Source organism: Lepisosteus oculatus, chromosome 10, assembly GCF_040954835.1.
Source record: "Lepisosteus oculatus isolate fLepOcu1 chromosome 10, fLepOcu1.hap2, whole genome shotgun sequence".
NCBI classification, from domain to species: Eukaryota; Metazoa; Chordata; class Actinopteri; order Semionotiformes; family Lepisosteidae; genus Lepisosteus; species Lepisosteus oculatus.
Window position 1 is genome coordinate 33847957 of NC_090705.1, and position 20442 is coordinate 33868398.

Consider the following 20442-nt stretch of genomic DNA (forward strand, 5'->3'; position numbering starts at 1 on the left):
CATTTTATGTAATTGCATCCAATATACTGTATAAGAACATGCAGTGTATGTAAAGATTATTTGCACATTTATATTTGTTGTCATGGGTGTGTTGTGGACAAAAAGGGTCGATAATACCTTGCATGAAGCCAGTCATACTCCTAAGGCGTGAGTATTATTTAACAGAAATGCAATCGTCTTCGTGGGGGACCTTTCTCCTCTTGTTACTGTTAATTGCAGCTTAGAAGAAGGGTGTACTGCTTCTTTGCCAAGTTCAAACCATGTCAAACCCAGAGAGCTGGCAGGTAGTCAGACACTTTTGTGTGTAGCTTTCTCCCTGTTGGAATTTGCTGTTAATTCAAACTTTTCTTTAGAAAATGAAACAGCTGTCAGCCTTTCAGGTTATAGTGTGCATTTTGCTAACCATTTTTTACATCCTGAAATGCTTTTATTCTAGTTACATTTCTGTCTGCTTTAAATACAGTACATTTCTTTCTTCCTTCATTTATCTTTTGAGTTTTGGTAAAAATGAAATGTTTTCATGTGCTTTCCAACCCCAGCACTTGTCCCCTAGTCTGTAAAATGCTTTTTATCCTAGGTTTGGCTATGTATCATGATCTGAATTTAAAGTAAAGCTTGTGAATTAGTCAAGCTTGTAAATGGTACAGACTGAAGGCGCTGAAGGTTGTACACTGTATTTTTCACGGTCTTTATTAGGTTTATTCAGCTTGCAGAAGGCACCTTGTTTTTATATATTTCATGCACCTTCAGAATGTTGCTGTAAATCTCATTTGACAGTATACTTGGATACCCTGTAATTCAGAGATACCAAGACACTGGTGCAGTAGTTACACATGTAGAATTTTAAATTGGAAAGCATGGAGTGATTAGTCATCAGCTCCTCCAGTACAGTAAACCCTCCGTTTAATGGACTTTGGATTTAACAGACATAATCTTCTAAAGGGGAATGTTGTAAAATCAGAAATACCAGACTTTCCCTGCAATAATGGAGAAGTGCAAAAATAATAAAACAAGGTAAATATTGGTGCTATTTAAATTCAGGAATGGCAGTGGTGCCTTACTGGGGCTGGTCAATTGCCTAATGGGTCTTTTTGTATGCTTTAGTGAATTTTATGCAGTATACTGGATATACAGTATGACATGAAACAGAGCTCGTAGATTTATGCTAAAAAAGGCACAGGAACAATTTTATCAGCCGTGTTGATTGCAATTGTTAAAAAATAGATCCTGAAAGCATATGTATATACATATATTTTGTTCTCACATAGTGTCTGTGGGCTGCAAAAACAATTTGTGATTTAATAGACATTCAGCAATAATGGGCACCACTTCACCTCTATTAGTTCATCAAACCAGGGGTTAACCGTAATATGATAGAATTAGAAACTTATTTGCATATTTTTCAGAAGCTGTAACAATCGGTATACAGTATTTATTAAATTCTTAAACAGAAACTTAATGTTAAACTGTATGTCTTCTGTATGCATGTTAGACTTCAGCCAGAATGTTAAATGCGTTCCCCATAGTTGGCAAGATGTCAGAATAATTTGCTTAATGACTATCTAATGATTATGCTTGAAATGAGGGGATTTCTTCAACAAAGACCAGATCATTTTCCTTTGTTTTATCTTAGACAAATGTGTGTTTGATTTAAAAACTCTTTAAGTACGACATGTGGCCTGTGATCCTAATCCACATGGACAGATGCAGAGGCTTGAAATAATGGAACTTCCTTTTGATTGAAACGGTCTTGCTAATAGGCTTTCAGATGGCTGTGTATTGTGCTGTTTTGTCTTTGCACATTTTTTGACAGAAGGGCATCAGCAATACAGGCCTAGTTTTTTAATTGCTTGTTTTCAAATTGTGATCTTTTACACACAAAAAAAACAGCACAGTTCAAAGTCTGTTGATAGAAGCTGCAGTAAGGGTTTCATGCACCTTTCAGAAGATTCAGGCCAGATAAGGGAGAACGATTTAAAACCTAAAGGCAGAACTAAAAGGAAATTGAATTACAAAAAGAACCTTTTAACCAGATTGTTGGGATCATTGTTGATGCGTGTGAGTGAAGTGCTGGATTTTTTATTAAGCTGCACATCCTGTAAAGCCCTGTAGAGCCCTATAGTTCAGACACTTCTCTTTCAAGTCATCCAGTTATTTACTGTATGTTGCCAGGAACCCCCCATACACACCAACACAACTGACCTTTGAGGTCAAGGTGCCTTTGAGCTGGTCGGGGTATCCCTGGTTTGCTTATTGTCACTGTTCCCTTGCCTTGCTGGGCACCTGTGGTCTTGGTGTCGCCAGTCTGCCTTTTGTCGTGGGCCCTGCTTGCAGCATGAATGTAACGGAACGGCTTGATAGTGCTTCTTTCAGATTCGTTCGTGGTCTGAGGGTGAGAGAGGTTATCGGAGTTGACTGACAATGAGCGATTATAAATTGCTGGTGGTACAAGAGTTTAATAATATTTTTAAATTAAAAAAAAAAGTTGCTAGATGATAACGTGGCTTTAAAAGGGCTCGGGTATCATATCCATTAGCATATGTAATGCTTCAATAGGCGAACGTGATGGTAAAAGCTTTTGGTTAGCTGGAATGGCATCTTCTCTGCAGCTCTTCGCAGAAGCTTTTTACCATGTTAATACAACGAGCACTTTGCCCTCCCTTGTACGGATTGTAGATGTATCCAAGGAATCTGGGACTGCAGCCTACTGTGTACCAAAAGGCATTCTTTGCAGATGGCCTCCGAAACCCATTTAATACCAGCTAGGAAAGCGCTAGCTTCAAAATCCATAACAAATTAAACTGAAAGAGATTTGTAAACTTTTTAGAACACGAACCCGAGTAGCTTACTTAAAGGTGACTTCACTCCTTACACAAGATGTCCACCTAGTGATTTTCATCCATATATTTTACTTTATGGTGCGTTGAGCACTGTAATTTGCGGTCTTACATGCCATGTCGTATTTTCGCAAAACTCAATATTTGATTTAAAAACTCAGTCGCCCCCCCCCTTTTTCCCCTCCTCATAAATTTCTAAACGGTCAGCAGTTTAGTGAGTGGCTGTGATAGTTCTCCAGATTAGATTCGTTCTGTTCCTTTCAGCTGAGAGAAGGATGGGCACTGGATTGCCTTAAGTCTTGCGAACAGCAGCGAGAAGGTTTATAGCTTTATATTTGTTAAGTAAGCGCATGTGGCCCAAGCTAGCCACTACAGACGGCCCTGCCTGTTGCCACTTCATGTGGTACTGTGCTGTTGAGAGTAATTAAGAGCCCACAGAGATGATTAATTCCTGGTGTCGTGCTCAGCAATGGTGGATCTTCATGTCCAACTGCTCCTGGCAGAAAGGAGGCGCGTGTGGGGGACACTTCCTCTGGACTGTGCTGCCTGCCAGCCTCTGGTTCTTATGGCCGCAGTGTACGATTGCCAGATTAAAGCTTGTTTTCATGTGCTTTGAATAAAAAAAAGCCCATTAACTAAATCCCTTGAAGTGGATTTTTAAAATAATTTTTATCTAAATTGGAAAAAAAACCCATAGTAAAACAAGCAGATTAGAAGTATGGTGCTGACTTTAATGGATATGACTATGATTTGTTTTGGGGTTTTTTTCAGGGAGCCTGTGTGAATCTAATCATATTAGTGTATCACCGCATTCAAACAAAATGAGCCCTTCAGATCCTAATGGTGATTACCAAGCACAGCTTTGGCATTTATAAAGTGATAAAAGTACACTCTGTTGTGAAACATTGCATCTGTATTTTCTGGCAAAAGATTGCCTTTTTTTTAAATAATTGAACCTCTGAGTTCTGGTGAGTTAATAATAAGAATGATGCACTTAGGAAAACTATAAAATTGCACAATGCACAAGGGTCCAAGAGAAATGAAGTTAATTATAAAATACTGTTCCTGGGAAGCTGGGAGAATAAAACAATGCAATTTGCTTTTGGTTCCAACCCCTACAGCGACTTAATGGAGGAACTAGGCTTCTGCAATCTATGAAGTATCTGCAGAATTAATCAGTAGGTGCTGGATTTTGTCTTAAGGCACATAGAGCTTTCAGACAAAAGAACTAGAAAATGGGTTCTCAGCCTGTCTGAAGTCACTCCTTTCTCTGCCCGTACTCTCCCTGCAGTTGACTGAAGCACTGGCATTCAGTCTGAAGGGTGGAAGAGCACAAATTTAGAAGCCACACGGATGCCCTGTTGAAGTCCACTGTATGGCAAAGGTGACCGAAGCCCTTTGTTGGGGGAGACTTCTGTACTTTAATTCAGCATATTTTTCCCCCAAACCTGGTAACCAGAGAAGTGTGGGACTGCTTATAGAACCTTCTAAAAGAAGAACACATGCACTCCTTTGATGTACATTAATGTACAGTATAGTGTTTCAACAGGAAGAGTTTTAGCAGACATTCCGCCCTGGAATTTGAAAAGATTTGTAGATTTCTTTTTGATAAGTTCTTAATTTAAAGCAAAATTGAACGTTAGTAATGGTACCTTGCTTTAATAATACTCTGAGGCACTAAATTCTGCAATTTCCCTCACGGGATCAATAAAGTATCTATCTATCTAAATGTACCATTATTTCCGGTAAGCAAATTTGAAATATCTGCTTTATAACACAATTGTATTAATAGAATGTTTTTAGGGTGCCCTACTGAGAATTGTAATACTGTTTTCATTCCAGTTTCTAGGAAACTAAGTAATAAAATGTCTGTCTACGGTTCATCAAACAAATTAGCCACCTGTAGCAGTACTTTTTAAAATTTGTAATTCATGACTTTTAAATGATAATGTTAATGGAGGTTTTTGATAGTCAGCAGTGGAAAATCAGTATGTAATAAGCACCCTGCTCTCGTTAGGAGGTGCTCAGTTACTGCAATCAAAACAATTCAGTCTTATCTAGCTGTGATCTGTTTAATTGAGTGCTTGTGAAACTATTTAAATATGCACAATAAATATCTAGATATATATGCATATCTATATGGTGAAGTCCCAGTAGATCTTGTAGTTGCTGTGTTATTGACAGATGATCCTAGTGAGGTGTTGAAAATGATTTTTAAATTTAAGTGGGTTTGTTTTTACAGTTTTCACAACAACCTCTTTCTTTTTTAGAGTGAATTATTTTTGAGTAGCTTCAGGAAGACAGACATTTATCTCCACCCTGGCCCCAGTGTAGCCTGTATTTTGTGTCTGATTTAGTACAGCTATAATAATTGTTTCTTGGTAGCTCACCAACATCCTTTTTGGCTCTGATCAAATGCAAAGTTAAGAAAGCAGTCAAACAGATAGTAATCTAACAGAGAAAGAGATTTGAAAGATTCACCTCCACCCTCCACTTCTAATGGCACAGATCCCCCATTAGAAACCATAATCGTAGGCATATTACAGATTGGGCTCAGTGACTTTTCTTTCTAATCCTTTTTTGAGCTGGAGTCAAGGGAAGGATTTTAATTGCAGGGAGAAGTTCTGTACATCACATTTCAGACCTTAGTTGCCTGATTCAGGGATTTTTAGCTTTTCTTTCTTAAGTGGTGCTAAACATTAAGGATTAATCATGTGCTATTGCCATTAAACCACTGAATCTGAAATTAAAACTTTATCATTTTGAGAAAGCTTTAATAAAAAAATCAAATATTACTAGAAAATCTTCTCAGCTGAATGTTCTGTTGGATTGGGAGCAATATTTTAAAGCACAATCTGTAGTAATCAGAGTTGTGGTACAGATTAACACAATTTAAAATATATACAATACACTGTTGAAAAAAGCACTGGAAATGGAAGCATTTTCTTTAAAATGATGTTTTAATTATGATGTGATTTACTGCAAAGTCTAAATCTCTAAACAAATATTGTTCAGAATATTTAGTTTCATGCATGGACACGTGTCTGTTTCCTAGTATGTGGCTGTGTTTGCTTTTAAGCATGAAAAAAGGAGTTAAATTATTTTCAGTTCAGCTTTCACTGGAACTATTTCACACTCTATGCTGTATAATTTCTCTTGAAATTCATTATTGGTTCGTACAGTGGAGACTGGAGTTTTAAGGTACCCGGTGTACAGGTCAGACTGGTGAACAAGCTCAAAAAGTGCTGTTGAATTTAAAGAAAGATGAGCCTTGCAGAAACACAAAGCAGTGATCGTAGCGGAGAAGCTCTGTCCACTGTAACAAAGGATTGCATTAAAGGATTGCCAAGTAATTGTTTTTTATTTATTTAGGTATAAAAATAGTTATACACATTAACCCGCTTATCTGTCACACCTCTTAACTACTCCCAAAGATATTACTTTCATTTTCATGTATTTTACTGTTCTGTGAGAATCTTAGCTGGGTCAGTAAAGGCAAATTTCCTTGAACTTTTGCCTTTGCTCTTTTTTATAGAGTGACTCGGGAGGAAAGCCGAGTCTCATAATGTGATGCAGTGGGAGCTGTGAAGAACTGTATTTTATTTCCTGTTGGCTGATACCGTATATTCTAATTCCAACCACCTTCTGGTTTGATTTCTTTGAACCAGTCGACACTGAGTTCAGGGTTCAAAGCTTTTGAATGTATTTTTATGAAACGAAGGATTCTCAAGATACAAATACAAACGTTTTCTTTTTCTGAAACGTGACCTGTAGAAAACGTAATGTTCAGACCTGTTTTACAACAGTTTTTCTCTGTTTGAGTAGACAAAGCTTCCCTCCATTTCGGCTTCAAGTTATTGTTGTGAAGAGGAAGGCTGTGCTTTCTTCTCCCAGGGAGAGTTTTAAATTACGTGTGTAGCAACACATCCCCTAACCCTTTTGAATCAATTTTGCATGGTACGTTGTCTTTTGGCATGCATATCTCCAATGATTGATGGCTGTATGGTTTTTATGCCTTAGAACCTGGAGTGTATATTTACATGTGTGCAGTCTTACAAAACCACATCATACATTAGGACAACTTATAAAACAAAGCTGTAACACTTATAGTTAGGAACAGAAGGAACCAATTCTCCTCCTTTCGATAGTCATAGTTAATTTGTATTTTAAACTATCAAGACGAAATTCTCTTTTGAAATGTGTGGCCTGAAGCATTTCTTGTGCTCTTGGTCCCTGTAATTCTGTTGCCTGAAGCAACAAAACCAAAACTGTCTAATCGCTTTAGAAGTAAATCTGGAGATAATATTGGTGCGAGGAATGCTGTGACTTGTGAAGCTACCTAAAAGACTATGCAATGATGTGGTTTAGTTCATTTCCCACAGATTTCAGAACGGGGAAACCGCTTTTAGTTGAGGCTGCCAGTTGTGAAGTGGTGATGCTCTGTGTCTAGTGCTGAATTTACTGTTTAAGATAAGAACGTTTTTTTTATTCATCTGGTTGGAATGGGCTGTCTTGTCATCGGAAGCTAATGGACATCCAGTGATGTATGCCTTTTGTTTATGTGTGCGTCTCCCTCTCTTTCCCTCCCTCTCCGTCATCCTCTCTCTTCCTCCCTCTGGGTTTGAATGAGAGACAAAGACCCCCCCCCTCTCATTTCCTCTCCCTCTCTCCCTCATTTTGAGCTTGTCCACTTACATTATGAACAGGTTTGCAGCAGAGCAAGCAAAACGGCACAGTGCTAAGTGGGATATTGTTGTTTAGTTGTGATTAAGGGTGCAAAATGCAATTGCTTTCACATTGCTGAGATTCACAAATCTTTTCCGGAGACAAGACCGTAAGGATTACACATTGCTCCAACTATAAGGACTAAATCTGAAAGCAATTTGTGTTTTAATGGAAGGACTTTACCACGGTAAGCATCTTTTTCTGCTTGTTTTTATGCAGATGTCCTCTTGCAGTTTAAATGTTGATAGATTGTGCATTTTTTAAGTAGGCTTTGAAATGGTATAGGTCCCATGCCTGTAATGTGAAGAAGTGTTTTATATTGCTTGTGTATGGATGTTTGCAAGCTTTTACTTTTGAATAACAGACACACTGCAACACCATATCAACAGCTGCATCATAATCCCTTTAATGAATGTAGAGTATTGTAGAAATATAATTTAATTTATAAAATACTTCAAAGCAAATGGCATAGTTGTTGTACAGTATATAAGTAATTGACAGGTATGAAATGTTCTGCATAGCTGACTGGAAAACTGAATCTGAGAATATAAAAGGCCTACAATTTCTTAGCTTTGGATGCCTGTAAATAAGAAATGTATTTCCTTCAATTAAAAAAAAGTATTTTTCTGGTTGATTGATAGAAATCTCTCTGACAGTACCTTTTTTATCAAGGTAGGTGTGTAACACAATCTTATTTCAGATAAATAAGGTGAAACAGAAGACACTGTAAATGTTACGTTTCTAAGACGGGCCTGAAATATCTTCTTTCTTGTATGATCTGTTTTGCTCTGTTTTTTTTTTATTTCTGTTTGCTGGAGATTTGGTCTATGAGAATATTATAATATGTTTTTAATATACCTTTCGGCTCTAAAGCACTCTTGCGCAAACAGGAAAGTAATGGTGGTCAGGAAAAACTGTGCAGTCCAGGTTGACTCTAAAAGTGATATTGTTTGTCACCAGCACATAGTTATTTGTGTGTTTAATTGGCAGACATTTTGTGATCCAGTATGGGCCCGATTTTACTTTTATTTCTTAATGTACGTTTTTTGAATATTAATGTTAGTTGCATTCGTAAGTCAGCCCCTCACACAGTGGTTCACGCATGGGAATAGAGAGAGCCACGAAACAATCTTTAAAAGAAAAAGAGTCCTTCTCAGCACTGCAAAAACACAGGAATGCTTTTGTACAATTGCTGTACAAAACGAGGATCTTTTTCTTTTATGATCAGAATGATAACTGACACCCTCTTGTAACCGTCTCTTGTAGCCTCTGAGAATGGCCAGCTAGTAAAGGCAAAGTGCACACACACACACAGCCCTTTCAGCCAGGATGCTGGATCTCCTTTGTGTGTGTGAGTGAGTGAATTTGTGAGCAGGTGCTAGGACCCTGGGGAATTTCTACCGGCTGCCTCCCCTGCGTTCTGCCATGCACGCTTCAGTGTTGCTCTCCGTCTTGGCCTCTTTGTTTGACAATGAGAACCCGATGGCCTTGTGCCGCACTGAAAGTCGAAACGCGATGGGACTGCAGCCAGCTGGTCTTGAGAAGCTCCTTTGGAAAAGCAGAGGAGGGCATCATCTGTGTCTTAGCTGTTCCCTATTACTTTGCCTTGTTGCATAAAAGCTGCCTTTTGCTAATTCCTGTCAAATCCCCTCTTTTCATCTAAAAGGTGGCTGTAAGTCGTACACATTGTTTTCAAACTCTCTAACTGTGGCATGAAAATCTTTTGAGAGTTATGCTTCCAGTCTAAACTCTGCTTTTTCTTCTCCTTCAAGTCTCAAGGGCAGTTATTTAATGTAGAAAAACTGGAGTCAAATGCCTTTTATCAGTTTCTGCACAACCCGTTCCTTGTTTAGAGCAAGGCTAATGCGCAGGCTGCCTGCTTGTGTTGTGTCCTGAGCACCTGGCCTATAGATGATCACGAGTGGGGAAAATGAAACTGAATTTTAGATTTATATTGCGAGTAACATTGAAAAATGATAGTGTTACGATGTAGCCTGATCTTATCAGATGTCAGACAGTAAGGCTGGGTTTAGTCAGTAATGGAATAGGAGACCGCCAGGGTAATCACAATTGCTTCTGCAAATGGAGTTGGTGGAAAGGTGGGGGGTGCTCTTTTGGACTGGAATTCGCCAGGATAGTGACCAGGAACACTGGGCTGTACTGGGCTGTACATGGTGCTGTTCTCCGGGTGATCAACCGAGGACCTAACCAATTGGCCATTAGCGATTTTAATGTTAATGTTAACATCACTATTCATTCAAAAGACTGCAAAATTCTGACATTCTGAAAGCTAGCACTGCTTGAGATATTTGTACAGATATTTATTCAAACCACTGCAAAGAGAACATGAAAAGTACTAATAATAATTGCTTACACTTATATAGCGCTTTTCTGGACACTCCACTCAAAGCACTTTACAGGAAACGGGGACTCCCTTCCACCACCACCAATGTGCAGGCCCACCTGGATGATGCGACGGCAGCCATAGTGCGCCAGAACGCTCACCACACGTCAGCTATCAGTGGGGAGGAGAGCAGAGTAATGAAGCCAATTCATAGAGGGGGATTATTAGGAGGCCGTGATTGGTAAGGGCCAGTGGGAAACTTGGCCAGGACGCCGGGGTTACACCCCTACTCTTTTCAAGAAACGCCCTGGGATTTTTAATGAGAGAGTCAGGACCTCGGTTTTACGTCTCATCCAAAGGATATGTTTACAGTATAGTGTCCCCGTCACTATACATTAGGACCCACATGGACCACAGGGTGAGTGCCCCCTGCTGGCCTCACTAACACCTCTTCCAGCAGCAACCTTAGTTTTTCCCAGGAGGTCTCCCATCCAGGTACTGACCAGGCTCACACCTGCTTAGGTTCAGTGGGTTGCCAGTTGTGAGTTGCAGGGTGATATGGCTGCTGTGTCCTAGGAAAATAAGATCACAAGATAAGTGAAAGATGAGAGGAGAGCATTTAGTTTTGTGTGGTATTGCCTTTTGGGCTGTTTAGTAGCTAAGTAATCATTTTTCCGGCCCTCAAAAGGAGTCCAGTTCCATGGATCTACAACTCTTTCTGTAAAGAAGTAGGATTTTCTCTGTCAATTAATTCCCTTAGGATGCAAGGTTTCCTCACTTTCTTGTATTACTAATAAGCCTGAAGTGCTACACTTTTTGACCTTGTCCGAACCCCTTAGGACTCTGTAGTCTGCAGTTTAATTACTTTTCATGATATATCTCTCCTTCATATTGTTGATGGAGCTGCTCACACAGACAGCTTGAGCAGCAGGTGTTACAAGATGCTGCCAGACAAATGAGACCCACCCTCCTTTAATGGTGGAGTTAGGGAAGTTCTACAGAACTGACACGCTGACATATGGGCATGACCTGTCAAAGCTGGTATGAAAGAGGACCATCTGTAATGTAGTATTATCAGCCTATTAAAACAAGGTTATCATGACTAGAGGAGACCCCAAAAGGTAGTTTGCAATTTTAACTGTTTTAATCACATCATTGATTTCTGGAATCTGGAATTCATAAAAGGTTTGTCAATCAGAAGTGTATTGACCAAATTCAAATTCCTTCAGCTCTACATAAAATCTAAAGCTTATGTTATTGGTAAAATGACATTGAAAGTTCTCTCACAGAATGTTGTTATATTGGAAATTCCATTTTGTATTTACTCTGTTGCACGCAGCGATACAGTTGACCCAGAAAACAAGGAGGGAGACATGAGTCACTGTTGAAGTTTCAATATGTGGCTTCAGTTTTGATTGGCAGTTGAGTGCTGGTGGACAGCTAATGGAACGAACTGTATGCTGATTTTAATGCTGAGGTACTTTGGGATCAGTGTCAAAAGACGCTGTATTTCAGTTTTGCAGTGAATCGGTCATCCCTGTGCTTCCTTCCTCTTTTCTTTTCTAGCCAGTGAATAATCGCCTCTTTCAAAACATGAATCTTTGAATTGGAAACCGGCCTGGGAAAACTGAAGGAAATCCTAAAATGGAAACAAAGGCTGCTGGTTTCTGCAGTAGTTATACATGGAACAATCAAGTTTTATTCATGTTGCAGCACTTGCAGTAACTTTTCCGGTATCAAGAACACATTTCCAAATGTTGCCATTGTGAAGAAATTTCCAGCATAGTGGAAAATGTTTTTTTTTTACAGTTGTTACCTTCCTTTGTTTATTGACACATTTTAAAACCGTACATATTACATTTGGTCTCCATTGTAAAGCCCATATGCATTGTACAGTGGAACAGGTGTCTGTCCTTCAAAGCCTGTCTTTCCAAAACACAAGCTGAACAACGGAAAAAGCAATGTATAGAAGACAGGAAGTAACCTAACAATCTAGACTTCTCTTTGTTACATTTTTTGGTTTTAGGTTTATTTTTCTTAACTCTGTTCTTGAGGTGAGTCAAAAGCCAAGAATTCACTCCGCAAATGTTGCCTGCTTCCTAAATTTTAATCTAGTGTTATACCAAACAAGCCAATATAAGTCACATAGGGCTGTGCTGTTGGTGTTTGAGATAAGGAGTTTAATTGGGATTAAGTAATATTAAAGAATTTAAATGAGCTTCTCTTGCAAAGGAAGACAACGTTTCTAATCACTTAGTTTGCTTGCTACTACAAAATTATTATCCCAGTGTTCTGATTTTTATTTCCTAAAGAACATTTATCACGTTTTATTATATTTAACATTTGAATATATTTTATATATATATTTATTTCTTTTTGGTTTCTTATAAATTGCCACAATAAAGGCTTTAAGTGCATGGTTACCATTTTTAACAATGAGCTAAGTGTGATGGAGTGAAATTAGACATGAACTCAACTGAAATGCTCCAGAAGAACCAGGACCTCACCTAAGAACCTCTTCCATTTTATGGCTAGCTACATTTTACATTTTTGCTAAATTTACAGTGTTTTCTTGCCCTTTTTAGCTTTTTAGGCCTTCCGAATAGTGTGATGTGTAATGGCAAACCCTGTCTAGTACCACTGGTCTTATTTCTCTTTGAATTCTCTAATGATATTCCCTTCACATTTTTTCCTCAATTGTATTTTTTATTCAAACTGTTTCAGTTATGAGACGCTATAAAACTGGCATGACCTGAGTCTTTTAGCTGCTAGAAGGGACACTGCTGTGTCTTCAATTCCAGGCAATAATTCTTTCATTCAGTACATCCTGAGCGCCTTGACAGGATGTCTGGTGATGTTATCAAGATGCAGTGCTGCCAGCCCGTCCACTGTTTTGGTACAATACTGTGCTCTGCCATTAAAGGCTATAAAGTTTAATCATCTTCTCTGAAGCAGAGTTGGCTCTGATGTGTCATCCTCTTTTCAGTAGTTTTTAATTTTTATTGGAGATTAGTTAAGCAAGATGGTTTTTTAAACACTCCATTACGTATGACAGTTTTTTTGCTACTTTTTGTTTCTAATACTTAAGTTTGTTTTTATTATATTTTTACCTTAAACTGACTTTTAGGCGTTTAAAGTTTCCTTGTATAACTTTCTTACAGAGACTTAACCAAGCTTGTAGGAGAATAACCCACTGCGCCAATTCAAAACATAAGGATGATTACAAATGTGAAAAATCCATTTGAGACATTTATCTTGTTTGGTTCCTAGCAAATTCATTTAAGCTAATTAATCCAAGTTTCTCATCCAGCCATTTTTTGAAAGAATTAGAGGAATCTACTTCAACAACAAATTTGGGCAGATTGTTCCATACTCTCATAACTCTTTGCTTAAAATTTAAATATTTTCAGTATAGTTATTATAGTTTCCTTTAATTTGCTTTGGTTCCTGCTTTACTGTTGATTCTTCTGTAGAAGTCCAATTTATTGACTTTGTCTATTCCTTTGAGGATGATGAAGGATTGAATCATGTCCCTTTCATTTCCTTTCTCTGTGTAAGAATTCTGTTTCTTTAGCCTGTCAGGGTTGGACATTCATTTGAGTCCAGTAAGATATCTGCTTTCTCATTTCCAGACTGATTTCAGAGTAGTAATATCTTTCTGGTAACATGGTGACCAAACTTGTATATTATTCAAAGTCTGTTATTTCTAGTTGATTGTACACTTGTAAACAATATTTTCCACTTCCAATTATAAATCCTGGTACTGTTTTCCCAGATTTTTTTCTCCATTATTGTTGTTGCTTTTCAAATTAATTGATGATTTAACAAGACCTGCCTCTTCAAAATTCGTTTTGACTCATTCACTAGAACAGACGTCTTCATCCCAGGTCCTGGAGAGCCTCAGTCAGCTTCATAGATAACCTTTAAATCATCAACCAACATGAGTTAAACAGGTGGTGTGTTCAATTAAGTAATTTAGAGGTTATTTGGAAGAACACAGAATATCCTTAAGATCTCAAGGATAAGTGTTTCCTTCTTTGAAACTTAGTTGGTAATGTTTAAATAACAGGTGATTTTTTTGTAATCTTTAAGAATAACTGGATTTGAGCTCTCCAGAACAAGATTTGGAGACGCCTGCTGTAGAGTAATGAATCGAGGCGCTCAGTGTCCTCCCTCATGGGAGAGTTTAAATAACCAGACAAACTATCACTTTTTGGATTTTTGTTCTTAAGATGATTCTATATCCTTGATCTTTTAAGTGCTTTTTGTAAAATAGAGTTTTGAATTTTGAAGCAAATAAATTATGAACTCAGACTGTCCTTGATCAATGTTAGGTCAACCCGATTAATAACATAGATCAGGTTTAGTGGCGTTGTTAGGGAATGATAGCATGCCAGGAAGAAAGTGTTTTGAAGAAAGTAACAACGTGATTTGCAGTGATTTGTTTTTGTTGAGATCCGGAAAGGTGATTTATGAAGTTAAGCAGGAAGAATTACAGATGCAAATCTCAGAAGAAACTGTAGGATTTGCATCTGTAAAAGATCATGTATATATGATGTTCTGTTTGGAAGGGGTTATTTGAGTGGTTTGTATGGATGTTAACTGTGGTTCAATGCAAGAAGTCACTTTGCAGGCATGTTGTCACTTAATTCTGCTACTCTAGAGGGCGCTATACTATTTGTGGCTATCCTCTACATTGAGAGGTGGCGAAATTCCATATTGATCTACAGAAGCATCTTTTTCAATACTTCCAAAACACATACTGTACTTTCATAAATATTTCATTACTGCATAGGCCTATTTTCAGAAACACTGGGAGCATGCTGTTTGTTCTGCAGTGGCAGTTGTCACTTCTCATGTGCTGGAACATTTGGTGTTGGTATTCGTGTTGTATCAGTGTTCAAAATGTCAGTATTAAAAACTGGCAGACTGAAATTGTAAAATGTTTCTTCTCATTGTAAACATTATGCCTTTATTTATGCATACAGTTTTTTCATATAATGATTGTCCACACATTTTGTATATTGAAAATATATAGCTAGAAAATCAACATTGATTTTGCAAAAAAAAGCTGATCATTGTTCATTATGCATGCAGGAGACATTGCCATCAAGTTCTGCCAGAACCATTTTAATTCAGAAATCAGTGTTTGAGTTTGCTAAACACAGGGCAAAGCACCAACTTTATCAGTTGATGTAGTCTGAATACTATTGGATTTTCAAATAGTCTTTTGTATCAAATAAATCTCCGCTGTAATTAAGCAAAAGTTGAATGTTATTTCTTCATTTTGCACGTTTATTTTCCTTTATCACTGCAGGTTGTACATTTCATCATATTGGAAAAGTTTTACGATATTTACTGTAAAGGGAGTTCATCCTTTAAACATATACACTTCCTAACTGTCATGAGCAATGATTAAACACTTCCAGAGAAATTTTGTAAAAACACCAAGAGCCACTCCTGTCTCAGAATAATGAATTTAGGGTTTTGGTGACTTCAGTTTTTCGATCAGATCATCTTGATTTATACAAGTGACAAACAAAGACTGTTTGACCTTTTCAAAAGCAAAGTGAATGTTGCATTTGAAACTTAGTCACACATAGAGTCAAGGAAGTAGATCAGTAGTACCATTTGGATGCAAATGAAAGTTTAAAATTGATCTCATAAGATACTGTGTTATAAAGGTAAATCACATTTATTTTACATTTGCAATAAAATAGTGAGCTGTAACTGGAAAAAATGGAAAAGCAGTTGCAAGGAGAAATTACAAAAGGAGAGGTTTTTAAGTACTTTGTTCTGCAGAATCTTAAAATTAGGTCTATATTTAGCTTTTGTGTAGTCTTAATTATTTTGAATACTGAAGGTTATATCTAACAAAAAGTTACAAAATAACCTTAAGACATGGTTCATCTGGTATACCTACAGAATATGACATTAGACTGTAAAAATGCTTTTGATCGCTATTTGTAAATTGTCCATAACCCACTCCTTATATATATATACTGTATATCGCTTACGGCCACACCACATTGAGCAGTGCCCGATCTCTTCTGATCTCGGCAGCTAAGCAGGGTCGGGCCTGGTTAATACTTGGATGGGAGACCTACTGGGAATACCAGGTGCTGTAAACTTGAGGGTGGTGTGGTGGCTCTGTGGCTAAGGATCTGCGCCTGTTACTGGAAGGTTGCTGGTTCATATCCCGCGGCCGGCAGAGGAATCCTACTCCTTTGGGCCCCTGAGAAAGGCCCTTAACCCCAACTGCTTCAGGGGTGCTGTATAAATGGCTGACCCTGCGCTCTGACCCCAAGCTTCTCTCCCTGTCTGTGTGTCTCATGGAGAGCAAGCTGGGGTATGCGAAAAGACAAATTCCTTATACAAGAAATTGTGTATGGCCAGTAAAGTGATCTTATCTTATATTCACCAATCAGTGGGTACACGCAAAAGTGTTCGATTTTCTGCTGTTATTCCCCTCAAAAGTACGGTAAACTGAAACATCAAAATATATTTTAGTGTTGACATACAGTGCAGTTGTTTCCCGAGTCGCTCACTGGGAACAGCAGTGCCAGGAGTGTGTATTGTAGGGTTTCTGCGGGAAGGTGGCAGTGCTGTTTGAGTGAGTGTCCCAGCTCCTCTCTGCTACAGTAGGTGGCTGTCTTTGCACAGGCTTTAAACAGTGTTGCAAACTTGTTAGTACTGCGGATCTTATTTCTTTTTTTCTTTTTTTTTTACAGATATTTCAAGAATTTCCTACTACACAGGTGAGTGTCTATGGACTATAAAGGTTTTCATTCATTTCATGTGACTGTTAAATATTTGTCCTGGCTAAACTAGCCTATGTCCAACACCATATACTGTAAACAATATGGCTTGGGAGAGCACAGCTTAGCTTTAAAAATGTAGAATTTATTTTAAATAAAGCATGATGTTGTCCTCTCAGGAGAACATAATTCCCTATTTTTAGATTCTAGATGTGGTGGATCTTTCCTTTTCTCACTTTCACCTTTGTCTAATTTTTTATGCAATCTTAAATCATTACTCTTCTGGAAAGAGTTGATAAACAACACCCGGTTTTAGCAGAGAAAGAGCAAATATTTTGTGAAAGACGAAAATTAAATTTGGTGGATTCTGTGTGTCCACCAGTGCTAAACTTTGTTTCTATTTATTGCCTCATAAGCATCTTGCAAGGGTTGTGGAAATTTGTGGATAGGGTATTGTTAAATGTGTTATGGTTGCTTAATTCAGGCCTTTGTGAATCTATCACCCAAGGGGATTCATCTGTTGTGATGCTTTCAACATCTCATACATTAGTATTGATTGATCACTGTTTTTTATGTACACTTTTAAGTAGTTTCCTAACTAGGAGGTAGTATACTGTTCTGCTGAGCAGTCTTGTGCCCATTATTCTATGGTTGTGTAAGTATTCCTTCATTATATTTGCTGCTACTGAAGAGGCCCTGCCTCTGAATGCATTTTAAGGATTTCTGTAAAAGAAAAAAATATATCATCTTGCCATTTTATTTGGAAATAGCCCTGTATGTTACCAGGGTAAAAAGGGTAGTCTAAGAGAGGGGTAGCTTTTTGTATTAAAAAGGAAAGTGCTAAGACTAAATTCAAATATAAAGACATGTACATGCACGGTCTGTAATCCTTTGTTGTGTTTTGAAATGCTGTCCTGACTTGGTCATGTTATACCTGCTTTGAATCACTTGCGTTTTAAATGAAAAGGAATTATCTGCGTGGAATAGAGTAGGGAGGAGTCCCCACCTTGTATCCTGCACTGATCACAGCTCGGAAGCTAAGTAAAGCCGGGTCTGATCAGTAACTGTGATGGGAGTGGTGTTGGTGGGCCAGCACTCTACTGGCTGGACCAGTGCCAACGCTGCAGTATGGTGACCGGACATCCTTCAGATCCTGACTGCCTAGTCATTACAGATGCCGTGGTAGAAATGTTAACTCTGGTGTCTTTCTTAAATTCCACTCTGGGCTAGCAACACTCTCTCCTACGTAACGTTCCACTTGATTTAATTGGTGAGGTAAATTCTGGCTTTCCTACCTGATCTACTGTGTAATGAGGCTTCTGGCCCACGGTGGCCGTCATGCATCACTTGGATTTCTGCTGCACTTCGGGGGGTGTTATACATGATGGATCCTGAATGTACAGTTCTTTTTTTCACTCCTTAAAACGTGCTGTGTAAATGCATTAAAAAAATAGTGCTTTAGTATGCTTCCTGGCCTCCACAGAGAATTGTCTCTGCATCCTCAAACATAGGAGCATGTTAGGATTCTCTTCCTAACTACAAAGTGTTCATAGCCTCTGCGTTAATTCTGTGCAGCCAGACAACAACAAAAGCCCGTGCTTCGAAAACAAAACCCAAGAACAGTTTTAAACACTTCAGTTTACAGCAGCATTGAAATTTCAGCAGTGCAGTGCTTCATCTACAGTATTTCAATGAAAAGCTTTTGCTTCTTGTTATTCTGTTTGCCTTCCATGCCGTTCCACCATCCATTTGTCTCGGAGATGGACTGTCAAAAGAGCAGAGATGCACAGTAACGTCACACTGGATCCTTCACATGTGAAGCAGTTGCAGTGAATATTAAGCATCTGTGTGGGAAATTCTAAACACGTTGCTAATTCTGAGATGGTGAAAGTGTAGTATTTTAGGACATTTAGTATATCTGCTGCACAGAGAACATGTTTGCAAGAAATATAATTCCCTATTCCCTGAGATTAGGCTACTTACTGGAGTACAAATGTAAATGTCTACTCATTTATCTTCTTGACACCCCATCCACTGCGATGGTTGCGACCCCCTGCTGTGTGCAAGTGTTTCTAAAGCCTCAGGCCAGAGCTCTGGAGGTGAAGGACAGAGCAGCGGGCTGTAGGGACAGCAGGGTCTGTAAAACCATCACAGGTCTACAGGGCACACAGCAGCTCTGTGGCTACTCCCCAGAGCCGAGTCTCGAATACCTGAGAAGAGAGTGAGGAGTGGAGAAACAGTTCTGTGGCCTATAAATAAATCAGATGCTGTCTTGATTAATGGTTTTGCTTGGGCTAGCTGGATAATACTTCCGACCACTGCATGAACATGAGCTCAGTTTTTAAGAAAGTTGTTCATAAAACGCTAACATTAATTATCAGGTAATGGATTTCTGTTTGAAATATTACTGATTATTTCAAAATATATAATCAAATGCAAGATGTTCTCTGCTGTACATTCCAGTTTTTTTTAAGATGTGAAAATTGTTCATAATATCTTTTTTTCCTTTTATATTTCCTGCTGCATTACAACATTGACCACTTTGCAGTGCGCCCTGCAGGGGTTTCTCTGAGAATGGAGTCTTGATGAGATACCTAAACCACAAAGCGTGTTTTGTTTTCATTTTGTATTTCTTTCTACCTTTTTTCCCCCGGCATCTAAATGAAAACACCAAAAAATACATTAACCTCTTGGCTTGAATTTTTATTTTTGTGTAATAAGTGCTCATATTTTAGGAATCCTTTCATAGAAAGATAACTTTAAATTGTTGTACAATGATATTTACAGGCAGTGAGACTAAAGTCCTGACTGTCTCTGTACATCTTGAATATTTTGATAATATTAGGGTGTCAAATAATTGTTTTATGAAAGCTTGGTGTACTGTATATAATGTGTTATTAGATACAAAAATATCAGTTTTAGATATTTTTCAACAATGATGAATGTGATAAATTCATAGAATAATAATTCAGCTTTAACCTGAAATCAAGTTCAAGGACAAAAGAGTTTTATTGTAAAACTCAAAAGAGCAGTTCTGTTTTTCATTCATGCAAAGGAAACCTTTGCAGAGTATGCACTTTGAATGTGGCTGAGATACAATTTTTTTAGAGGCACACAATTCAAACCTCCCTCTTTGGAAAACAGTCTCTGGATGATGTCCACCTCAATTCTGCTGTCTAATATCTTTTGACTTTACCTTGCTGTCCAGCCAGGCCAGAAACCCTGATTTAGTGTTTAGTTTTTTTTTTCTGCTGGCAGGATATTCAAGTCCTGACAGGCCTTAAAAGGTTAAAGCAGTTCCTAGCTCAGTCTTATTAATTGATACTGATTTCATCACTGCATATTTGTTAGTTGTTCTGGTATTGTATGCAGCTATGATGAACACAATGGAATCTGTACTTAAACGATTCATTAAACCAAGGAAATTAATTCTTATTTATATTCATCTTGACAATAAACTGCTCTAATAACCATTTTGTGGGATACAGAAAAGTACAGGACAAATTTTGGACAGTTTACAATCTACACTTTGACAATTTATTAAGAATGCACTTGGTACATTTTCTTACAGATAATTACATTATCCATTATATTACATTTCCTTACATTTGCAAGGTAAAGTGATGCAAGTCTCTACAGGTCTCTTAAATACTCTTGTAGCTTACCTTGACAAACTTTTTGTGGTTATCTTAAGTGTTAGTTATTGGGTTTGAGGGTGTTTTAGAAAAAACATTTATCACTCAGTTTATTCCTTGTCTTTAGTTTAATGCTCAATATA

General features: G+C 38.0%; 1 protein-coding gene and 1 pseudogene across 21 annotated transcripts in view; both read left to right on the forward strand.

Moving 5' to 3' along the window:
• The window catches only part of LOC138241535 (focal adhesion kinase 1), a 163557-nt gene that overhangs the window by 32350 nt on the left and 110765 nt on the right, over window positions 1-20442 (forward strand). For 19 of the 21 annotated variants that reach the window (XM_069195128.1, XM_069195116.1, XM_069195123.1 and 16 more), the window contains exon 2: window positions 16638-16664. The exons of 1 other annotated variant lie outside the window; for it this stretch is intronic. Coding sequence is in view for 19 of the 20 variants with exons in the window: in XM_069195116.1 (XP_069051217.1) it covers window positions 16638-16664 (27 nt within the window). In the remaining variant the exon portion in view is untranslated. Of the gene's footprint in view, window positions 1-7535; window positions 7750-16637; window positions 16665-20442 lie in introns of those variants that run through there. One more of the 21 variants, XM_069195126.1, reaches the window with a different exon arrangement.
• LOC138241643 (5S ribosomal RNA) lies at window positions 15918-16037 on the forward strand (annotated as a pseudogene).